Source organism: Magallana gigas, chromosome 4, assembly GCF_963853765.1.
Source record: "Magallana gigas chromosome 4, xbMagGiga1.1, whole genome shotgun sequence".
NCBI classification, from domain to species: Eukaryota; Metazoa; Mollusca; class Bivalvia; order Ostreida; family Ostreidae; genus Magallana; species Magallana gigas.
Genome location: NC_088856.1, coordinates 17,754,143 through 17,765,876, shown reverse-complemented (window position 1 = coordinate 17,765,876; position 11,734 = coordinate 17,754,143). Strand labels below are relative to the sequence as shown.

Genomic DNA, 11,734 nt, shown 5'->3' with positions numbered 1-11,734 from the left:
GTTGGATGAATCAATAAACATGCTATTTTTTTGTTTAAGGTCGAGATCTAGAAAATGAAAGGTGTGTGGTGCCTACAGGTTAATAAAATTCAAGATGTAAATTCTTTCAATGATGCTTCATAACAAAAGTTTTGTTTGATAGGGAGCTTAAATTTTTAGTAAAAAAAAAAATGAAAAATCTTGTTTAACACTGGCATTTTCTATGAAATATAAAGAAAATAGGTAACAAAAATCAGAGTTTTGTCCATTCTTTTCTACGAAATATATCTAGAATGCCGACAGTCTCTTCATAAACTGCATTAAAAAAATCCCTTGACCTTCTTTTTAAAACGATGTCAAATTAAATATACTGTGGTTTCATCAATATTCGTTGAATACCAATTTTCGTAGATTTCGTTGTTTAGTTGATCCACGAAATTAAATGTTCATTAAATTGCCTTTTCTATTCACACTTTGCATTGATAGGGTCATTGACCACGATTTTACGTATCCTTGAAACTGTAATTTTCACTTTATCCACGAAAATTGATACCCTTGAATATTAATGAAACCACAGTAATAGGTGTCGGGATTACTTTTTTGTGTCAAGAAACTGTTTTATTTTCTATATACCGGTACAACTTGGCATCGAAAAAGTAATTAATGTTTAAAATCTAACAAGGACTATATTTTTGACGTAATATTGGAAAATATCACATGTTTCGCAATTCAGAATTGCTGCAGATGAATGAGTCTGTTTTAGCATTTTAAAAACAATAACATTAATGTTGGATTTTTTTTTACTAATGTGAACTAATGATATGATAATTGGGTTTCAGAATATGTTTTTAAAATATGATTTGCCTTGCAAATTATATTTTTATAAGCTTTTTATAATATGATCCGCTTGACTATGTCAAAATTTCATGAATTTCTTATTACCGATATAAGAAGTATGTTTGATAACGAGAAGACTCCTTCCTTAAGCTTAATAGTTAGCAATACACTTCCGTCCGACGCATTGTTGCTAAGGTTTTGTAGTGTATCTTGTGTCATGAATGTATATTGTTGAAAAATACCATAATTTACAAACTTACAGAGAAAATTCTCTGGTTTGATGGTAAATTAAATTATTTGTTAGCACAAAATGTATTACAAGAGTCGGATAAAGAATACATATATATTGATATATTGAAACTGTCTGGCGAGTTTCATCCCTGTATGGCTCATGCTCTCTTTATAAAGAAAAAAAATGATTTGTATTCGAACAAATAAAATAATAGATAGTATGAATTGTTTTAATTAATTAAGGTTCGAAAAACTTTCTTTCAATAATTACAGGTGGTGCTGTGTACATACGATGGGGAAAAACGTCATGTCCTGCCAATATCTCAGAAACTGTATATTCTGGTAACCTAAATATATCATACAGCTGTACATTTAATACAAAAAAAAAACCCGGTATATATCTTTGAATCTTTAGTTATTGGAATTATTTAATCTTAAAGACTATCTTAGTCCCAAAGTGTTTATTTTGTTACTGTATATTATGGCAAGTCAGATACACGTTTGAATAAGATTTTCAATTTTATGACTTTAGGCGGCATCTCATTCTTTACAAGCCATTGTCTGAATGTCTTTTATGTGAGGTACCATTATCTAGGCCTTATAGGTTGTCCCGAAATTTTTTTTAGAGCAACAGATCTGCTGCTAATGCATGTAAGAAAACTATAAGTATCTACCCTAAAGCTCTTTCTCGGATATGATTGTATCCTAGGATTCATGGGAGGATCTGATCCTAACAGAGTTGGTGGGGCGGCAAACGCTGTTTGCTTAACATCTCAACCAGTTCTAAAAGAGGTAGGTGGCGAAGGACAATTCATGGGTGGAGCAGAATACGGATCGAACTCCTTTGGACCTACAGCCAACAACGACGTACCCTGTGCTGTATGTAGGGGATTACTCGACCGTTCCGTACTTATGATTCCTGGAACCGATGTATGTACTCCGGGCTGGAGTCTTCAATACCAGGGACTTTTAGCTGCAGGACACGAAACCCACAAATCGGCAACTCAGTTTATCTGCGTAGATCATGATGCGGAATCTATAATTGGTGGTGAAAGTCCCTTAGGACTTGGTAGGCAAATATACGCAGTTCGAGCAAGATGCGGGAGTCTTGAGTGTCCACCATACCACAACTCGAAAGAACTGACTTGTGTTGTATGCACAAAGTAATGTTTCTGCGTCATTATGCGACTTATAGCATGTAATACAACTACGATCAAGAGCGATATCAATAAAAATGTTCACCAGACTTGATTACATGATACCGTTTCATAGTATCACGACTGAATTAAACCGAAATATAACAGAAAATTCAAGTCATCTAGATAAATTTTACTATACTCCATGTCAACCGGCAAATAAATACATGTACATCTAACATTAGCACTGATACTAAAATCAAAGACCCCTAATGTTTCAAAATGCTAAAATAACCATTTGCATAATCTTCAAAAAATAAAACAATACAGATATTCGGACCTAGTTAAGGTGGCTCTATACACCACTTTTTGATGACGCAGTACGCAAAAAAGTAAATCTGAAAACATGCATTTCCGGTACTGGCTGATTTAAACTGAGGCGAATTGTATGGAAACCGCTCTTTTGAAAAATTTGCTAAATTAATAGATTAAATTTGATAATTGGAAAATTCATTACTTACCAGTAATGTGGTATATGTGACACCTTCACGTTGTGTAGTATTATTTATCGAAATAAACAATAAAATCAAGTATAAATTTTCAAAGAGTTTCTTTACAAATATTGATATGTTACGCCATAGCGCAGTGGGTTAGTGGGTTCACTACAAACCAGTAGGTCATGAGTTCGATTCCCGTTGAGAATAATAATTTTTTTATCTTTCCAAAAATTTCTAAAACGTATTTTTTGGGTGAATACCGTGAAAGAAAATTCTAAACCGGTGAAAATATTTCAATTATAACATACTTTAATGCACATTAATATCGACACCTAACGGGAATGAAAGGGTTGCTTTGAATTTCTCTCGGATTGGGATACATAAATCCTATTAGCCTAGTCAATGTTCCCCTTTATTTATTTGACTTAGTTTTGCATTAAAGCGAATATATTCACTTATACAGGGCAAAGTCTATAATGAAATATGTATGTATTTATCATTCCAACATTATATTAAGGAATTTTTCTTCAACTCAGAAATGAAAAGTCCCCAAGGTGTTTGGGCCTTGGGACTTAGGAACGATAACCCTTACCTGAGGAACTTTCATACCAAATAAAATTTAAAATATTTTTTGTGTGTATTTGCAATGGTTTTCATTCAATTTTTTATGTCACATTTATTAAAATATATTTTCTTATAACATCAAGCAACTTTTTCAGATGATTTGTCAACAGAGTAAGAAAATATGAAAAATTATGTTTTGGGGAAATACTAAAAAAAATTGCAATAATTAAGGAATGAATTCAATATTTATTTGTTTTATACGATATAAAATGGTTTGGGACAGTTTACGCTTTATAAACCGCGAAGCGGTTTATAAAAAAGCGTAAACTGTTTTAAACCATTTTATATCGTATAAAACTAATAAATATTGAATTCATTGCTTATAATTTAATTTTCTACTCTTAATTGTAGATAAAAACGGCCATTTGACCTTTAAAATGACGTAAAATTGTACAAAATTCGAACATAACGTCAGGCGTATTGATACATTTTTGACGTTAGTCTAACTATGACGTAGGCAACAATCTTTATTCGATATAAAACAATTTGTTTAGCCAATCAGAAAGCGCGTTACAACCAGAATTAAATTATTAACATTTTTGAATGTTAAGAAGTGTTATATTTTTTTTTTATGTGTCCGAAGGAAATATCCATCATATGACAAAATAATTTCTCTCAATTTGTTGATAGCTGTCTTTTTAAAAAATATTTTACAAAAACACGAAAAAACATTAAAAAATTCTTTAAAAATACCTATAGTATCCCTATCGTCATTTTAATATTTGATAAGTATATGTTTTGTGGTCTTCTATTGGATAAGTATATGTTTTGTGGTCTTCTATTGAAAATTGAAATAAACTGTGGGTGTATAGAGCCACCTTAAAATCTCTTCCATGCATGTACATACTTGTACCATGCAATTAAACCGACTGATATACGTAATGTTCATTGCCTAATTTAAAGAATCTCGATCTAATGCGGTTTTTTAATGTACATACACGAATGGTTTTAGTCAATTATGTAGTATTAGAGATTGAATTAATATACAATGTAGTAATTAATTTTCATGAGCATGGAACTGTAGTAAGTGTTGTAAATTGCACACCGTGTCCTTGAAATTTCAGTTTATCTTCGTCTTCTTGGGAATACATGTATGATTCAATCTAATTTGGTCATTCCTCGAATTGTGCCATTTTCATCTTAAAAGAAGATGGGTGGATAAGGCGTGTAAAATGCCCATACGCGGTCGGACAGGCTACTGAAAAATTAAAGTATCAATAAATCTGATGGTTTTTTTTTAATCATTTAAAACAATATATATTTAACGAATCATTGATTTTTAACCTAAAGGTATGTTCAATACTTGGAATAGGTTGACTCAAACAGGTGTATACGTATCAAAACCTGCAAATACTTTCATTTTTTTTAGAACTTTAAGGCATTTTCTTTTATAGAGTGGGTATGTGCTCCATATTGTTCTCATAGTCTAATAAAGGTCTATTGGAAAACAAACCGATTTCAATCAACAAAAACGTGGAGAGATGACCCACTATACTTATAAAATATCATTTTGTATCCCAACAATTGAACGTTTTGAAAAAATAATACAAGTCCGGTAGTTCGTGGCCTTAGTCACATAATATTTAAAAAACCCACTTTGTTGTGTCTGAAATGGCTCAGAGGTTAGAGTACCTGGCATAAGGTAACCTTATATATCTAGGGTTTTTATGTTAAGGGTTCGATACCACCAAATTTCCGACAATATTTTTTTTCTTATTTTTTGTTAAATATATTAAAAACTGACTATAGTTAGAAATTTTGCTTTTGCGAAGTTGTATTATAATATATTTGAATAGATTCATTGCCATACGCGTATCCAGATTTTTTTTCTAAGGGGGGGGATCCAAGATTCTTAAATTTTGCTACACTATTTAATAAATTCGAATTTTCCAGGGGGAGGATGATACGGATTCCTCCAAACCAGATCTGAGCATGACTGCGTTGGTACATATATAATATGTATATTATGGACCAGGGTGGTTTTTCCACAAACAAACTAAAAGAATGACATTAATTATAACTTCTTCTCGATTTTATTTCATTCAAAACATATGCAATGACTAGTACATGAATATGACTTATAAAAAAAAACTAAGTTATTAATAACACAGCTATCCGTTGGTGGGTGTATGTGTATGTAAACTTAAAAATGCCTGTTACTCCTCTAAGTAAAAAAAATAAACTTCGTGATGGGATTTTACCCCCATTTTTTATAAATACATGTATAACCATCATGATAATCTCTGTATTATATAAGGGTTAATGATTCATCTTCAATTAACCGTAACTATATGTAAATACTCAATAATACACAACAACCAATTTTTATGGCATCTTTTTAGATTGGTTAGGTTTGTATAGCATGCATTTAACTTGGACAATAAGCAAGGTTTCAGTTGCCATCTCTGATATCTGTTGAATATTTGACAACGTACATTAATTCTGTCTTTAAATTACAATAACCCTCTAAAATAACTCTTAAATATAACGTCTATATATCAAAGTGAATTTAAAAAATGTACCATATTGAAAAGTGATTGCTCTCATTTTATTTTTACCTATGAAGGTTTTGCTGAAAATAAGTACATACTATGCAGTTGAAATTAAATATCAGCACAGTTAATATTTTGGCTTGTCAGATCATCTTGCAACAGATTATAATTAACACATCGAAAATAAAATCACAGAAAATCAAATAGATACTGAAGCAATGCCACTCAAAACAATTGGTATGGCCACCATTTAAGTATAAACAATCTATATATACTACAGCAGTAACTGCAGACATATCAAAAGCAGTGTGTTTTATTAAGCATTTCTGGTGGAAGCCAAGTACATCACAAAATGACCTGCATAAAGTGATAAACATTTATTAGATACTAATACTTATAGAAATGTACAAAATCAAATCTGAACCAGCTTGTTTAACATTCAATTTCTGCTAAATTTTTTACACATTAATTGAAGTATATTATCAGTATACATGTATTAAATGAAAAGTATTTTAAATGACTAGGGATCCTTATAATTAAGACCAGTTTTGTCTCTGCTGTCTAAGATACTCATTTTGAAGTTCCTTAAGATTCTGTTCTAACATTTGCACCTCGTCCAATTTCCCAGCCTGCCTTGCCTGTTTGATATAACTACGTATTATATTCATCTGCTGAATCATGGGATCGTCCTTATTGTTGAAATTGATATGTGTCGATTCATTTGGGATCCATCCCGCCAATTTCTGAGACCCTGATCTCTCTCGGGCCTCTGCCTGTTTTAATTGATCATTCTTTAATGCCATTTCCTTTTGTTCCCTCTGTTCTTTAGCTTTCTTTTCCCTCTGCTGTGCCTCAAACGTTGCTTGCCTTTCGGCAGCGATTCTTTTTTGAATTTCCAGCTTCCTTGCCTCTTGCAGTTTTAAGTATTGTTCATCGCTTGGTAATGACTGTAAGCCTAACATATTGTCCTGCATAAAGTTTGTAGCATAAGTCCTTATAGACCGCTGTAACAGTAACTGTTTCTGTGAAGGCTCCTCTTCATTATTGAGGCCTAGATTAAGAATCTTCTTGCTATGAATGAAATAAAAAAATCATCTACCGGTACTCATTATCCGTGTTTTAGAAAGCCCAGGCAGGTAGTGTTTGCCATTTTTTTTTCACAATAACTTATATTGTGGCAATTTACAAGGAATTAACTGATTGTGACCACTAAATTTCAAGGTCAAGCTGAAGAAGACTGCGCTAAACAACACAAGAAAATTCAAAAGACTGGTTTGCAGCAAGATAAATTGGCAAAATTGGAGATTCCTCGTAATCTCGATAAAATTTTTACCACAAGAATAGAAGTAGATTCACAATGTAAGTCATAATTTATTTTGTAACTTCTCTATAAATTTATGTCATATAGGACAAAGATAATAAAATAAATTATGACAACTCAAAGTCCTTTTTATGCCATACCTTAATCCATCTATTGTTTCATATAATTTGGTTATTTTTATTCTGTATCGCTGGGCTTCCTGCAGACTATACATGGACTCACCACAACTGAAAAAAACAAAAATTAATATATGAGTTTCTCTGAAAATCTTACAGTCATCAAAAAGCTATTAAACATGAATATTTAGACAATAATTTAATGCATCTACATCTGCTATAACTTCTCCTTTATATTCCTTTTATGAAAATGAGATTAAGATATAAAAGGACCTCTTCATTTATCATTATCTACAACAGTGTTGTTGCCTAAATGATGAATGGTTTTAAATTCAAATCCTGATCTAGAACCACTAAAAAGTTCTAAGCAATCAAAGTCTGCCAAAGCTTGCCCTGACAAAGTTTATTTACATGTACCTCAAATGGAAAACTGTCATGTGTGGTGACAATAACCCCATCAGAGCAGTTGTGTTTAATCAATTTATACAGAGAGAGGCAAATACAGGCTTAGTGCACTATTGCCAGCCACATACAAGTATATAGAGTGCACTCTATGCGTGATAAACATGTATACCTTACCTGAGTGACTCCACCATGGGCATGTACTGGACTAGCAACTCTTCTGCAGCGTCCACACAAGACTTCAGTTTCTGTTCAAAATCAAATCACTTTTAAATAAGAAAACAGTCCCCAATAATTCTAGATGATAAGTAAAAGTATTAAGGGTACTTCTCAACAAATTAAAAAGGAAAAAACTTTTCAATTACAATATTAAACCTTTCCAAAACTTCAAACTCAATTTTAAATTCGATATGCACAAAAATGAAGGATTTCTCATTTGTTTAATACATAATAAAGAAGAATTAATGTATACTACTAACAATACACCTTATTATCAACATGCACGTACATCTAAATGTATGGAGTTTATGATCATTCATCACTGTTGTTTTTTTGCTCTATTCCCTCTCTACTCTTACCTCATACAAGAGAACAACAATTGGTTTGCTTGTGCGTTGTTCTATCTGTTCGTTGCGCCGTTCCAGCAGCTTGCGACAGTTATCACATGTTCTGATGTGTGGATCTCCCTCCGGACCAAGAATGGAATTGAGGCTGCTGTTACTTCCTGTTCGACGAAGAAATCCCACTTCAATATCTTGGTTTTGAAAGGTGGGGTCGGTTAGTTTCTCTGAAAACAAATTTGCACATATATAATTGAGCTGATCTTCAAAACTATGTAAGTACAGTAAAACACGCTTATAACGAAGTCCCAGGGACGTCCAATTTAACTTCGTTATAAGCGTAATTCGTTATATCCGTCAAGTTTACAACATGAAATAGAGACTTGGGGAATGAAATTCACTTCGCTGTAAGCTTCAATTCATTATAAGTGTGTTCGCTATAACTGTGTTTTACTGTAAAAGGAATACCAGAACTATCTTTCTTACTAGTAAATGTCATATACATGTACCCGGCAAACCAACTTTATTTTACATTTCACTGTAGATGTCAAAATAGTTTGATGAATTATCACAAATACTACATGATTTGATAACCAATGTTTACATGCAATAAGAATTGTTTATAACCAAGAGGTAACTCAGAATAAAAGATGCTTCACAGCATATATGCCAACCAACTTTGACAATTCTGACATCTTTTTCTGTTCCTCACTGTAGATCAGCAACCAGATCGAAATTCAGTAATTTTTAAGTGAAGAGGTGAATAACCCACTTGAATCAGCTTTTTAAAATTTATTTCCAATAGATTAATTTGCCTTTAATAAATTTGGAAGCAGATGATTTTAATCAATGAAGTGAAAAAATTGCCTCCTGTCCGTCTCTCCTCATTAAAAGTCACAGGGTTAGTTAGGTATACCTCATGTTACTTACTTGCGAAAGTGTGGGGTAAGAACTGGGAACACTTATCACACATGATGTCGCCACAGAGTCTACAGTGGTGTCTGCGGCGAGTTAGGGTGAAGGAGCGGCGACAAAATGGACACTCCTTGGCCTGATTGTCCGGCATCCATTGGACGACAGACTTCTCATAGGCTGGAAAGATCATCAAATCATTGACAAAAAATGCATTGAATGGTTCAAATAAGGCTGAGACATTTACCCAGTACATGTTCTAAATTTTATATTTAAAAAAAAATTATTATTAACATACTTAAGTATTTATGAAAACAATGTCAATCACTTAAATAATATGCCTGAGAGTCGAATGAACTTTTATTTTTGGGAAAAGATGAAGATTCTAACCATTATACACTGTGGACAAATTGAAGCATTTGATGAATAAATTTTAACCTTTTAATGCAATCAAAATTTTGATGTAAGAGTTATATAATCTTACAGATCTTAAAAGTATTTTAACAGAGCCCTGTTAACCAAGAATTGTCAAAAGATTTAGCACATCAGATTTAATAAGCTTTTTCTATCTATAAAACAACACTGGAAATATGATGACTTACCCCTGCGTTTGCTGGTTTCCATTGGAACATCTGGTCCTGTTAGCTTGTCCAGTCTAATGATTAACTTGTTGGTTTCAACGACATATCTGTCCACCTTTGCTCCCCTGTGAGCCTTGAATAAATCTGTCCATGCTCGAGTTACACCTAATGACAGTAGTTATGATAAAATTTAAAGTCAAATAGAATGTGCATAGAGATATAATTTTTTTAAACATCTTAAGCATAAAAAATGACTCTCAAAATCAAATCAAATATTCTCTCTCTCTCTCTCTCTCTCTCTCTCTCTCTCTCTCTCTCTCTCTCTCTCTCTCTCTCTCTCTCTCTCTCTCTCTCTCTCTCTGAGACCTAGTTCCTGGGGCTCCCACATGGTAGGATCATATCCTGATATGGATCCTGTGGCAGGACTCTTATAAACAGATGACTGCAAACTGGAGGAACCACCCTCCTCCACTTCATCTTTCTCCCCCAATATCTTTTTCTTAGCTTTCCCAAACAATCCTGATTAAAAAAAAAATCAAAGCATTTATTTCAAGGCAGACTTTGGGAATTTTTGTAACTGCACACAGGTGTGGGATAAGCATCTATGTCATAAGACACTTTTGGAATATATATAATGTACATGTCTGAAAAGAATTCCACATACCACAAGAATGTCAGTCAGTTTACATAGATTAACATGTACATGTGAATATGGAAAGCAGCTCACATAAATTATATTTATCAAGAATTTAAGGCTCTTGTATTTATACCAATGTCTCAAAGGTGGCTCATCACCACATACATGCATATGTACACTTTAAACACTGTTAAATAAAAAAAAATAAAAATATCATGAAAAATATTAATGGCTATCATTTCAAACCATCTGCCTGAGACCATTTTAAAAGAAGAACAATTTGGTACTTTCGCTCAAGTACTACCAACTCATGCCTAAATAAAAAGAAATGATATGGAAATAACGACACTGAATTAACAAAAAATTGTATAACATGAGCTTTAAATGGAAAAGAAGACACTGAAAAGCATGACTGTGTCACTACAAAAATTGTATATCAAAAACCTTTTTTTCAAGTAATCTTGAACTTTAAAGGTTATGATATATGATTACCTCTCAACTGTTGTAATACATCCTTGTCTTCATTAGAGTGCTCCTCCTCGAAGTGCCCCTGTAGCATTGTGACTGTGCCTAGATCCTTCATGCACATCGGGCAGAGGAAGCCCTCTCTTACCTCTGCTGCTGTCGCCATTCTGAAATGTTAGTGGTATTATGTTTAATGAACATTGTGGTTCTGGACTATAACATGCAGAGAGACTGCATATCAGTCAGAACATTATCTCCGGTTGAATTTGGTTCTGTTTTGGGATTCTTCTCCGAGATTCATTTCATTCATTGACATAACAACATATTTTTTAATTCTCTGTGAGCATTTTAAAGAGGTAAAATATATGCTGAGTAACATAATTGACTAATTGTGCTTTCTCATTCAGCTGTCATTCTTTACTCTTTTTTTTGAGTCACACCCCTTCAAATAGATGATAACTGTCTCTTAATTTATATAAATTAATCACAAAAGATTAATTAATTACAAGAATCACAATAAAACTGACTGGTTTCTCAAATTTGCTTCACATTCGCAGCTCAGATTTTCTCAGAATCTTCTTATTTGGGGTTTTTGGAAAAACATCTGTCAAACTTGCCGGAAACACTTCTCGCTATGTAAATATTAAAACCAAACAAATAAACTCCCAACAAAAATAAATTAAAGTAATAAATCTATGACTTATAGATATAACAAATTGAACAGCAAAGAGATAATGTTTAATATAATTTTAATTTTTAAGTGGTATTATAGGCATAATCTTTGGCATTGCAAATACTTAATCCGGATCACAGATGATCCATAACGGTTCAACTTTTATACTTTCTTTTCCGCTTTCAATCCAACGAGGTACATGTGGTTTAACTTCGTAGTCCATTTTATTAGATATTCAGATAGTTTTCATGATACATATTGCGTATAACAT

The 11,734-nt window shown here is 32.6% G+C and overlaps 1 protein-coding gene across 1 annotated transcript; it reads right to left on the bottom strand.

Moving 5' to 3' along the window:
* Positions 1-5,314: 5,314 nt before the first annotated feature.
* On the bottom strand, positions 5,315-11,445 carry LOC105338738 (rabenosyn-5). The gene is made up of 9 exons (XM_011443972.4): positions 11,318-11,445; positions 10,818-10,957; positions 10,055-10,207; positions 9,710-9,853; positions 9,126-9,287; positions 8,214-8,422; positions 7,813-7,883; positions 7,258-7,344; positions 5,315-6,867 (listed from the first exon to the last, which is right to left on the bottom strand). Exons 2-9 carry the CDS (start codon positions 10,954-10,956, stop codon positions 6,333-6,335), a joined length of 1,500 nt encoding a protein of 499 aa, XP_011442274.2. The 5' UTR covers position 10,957; positions 11,318-11,445; the 3' UTR covers positions 5,315-6,332.
* Between the last annotated feature and the right edge of the window lie 289 nt (positions 11,446-11,734).

Excerpts from the sequence above, each read along its gene's own strand:
- LOC105338738 (XM_011443972.4), bottom strand. The coding sequence starts at position 10,956 with ATGGCGACAGCAGCAGAGGTAAGAGAGGGCTTCCTCTGCCCGATGTGC. Across the intron at positions 9,854-10,054 it reads GTGGGAGCCCCAGGAACTAG|GTGTAACTCGAGCATGGACA; the intron begins GTCTCAGAGAGA and ends TACTGTCATTAG. Across the intron at positions 7,345-7,812 it reads CCCATGGTGGAGTCACTCAG|TTGTGGTGAGTCCATGTATA; the intron begins GTAAGGTATACA and ends TGTTTTTTTCAG.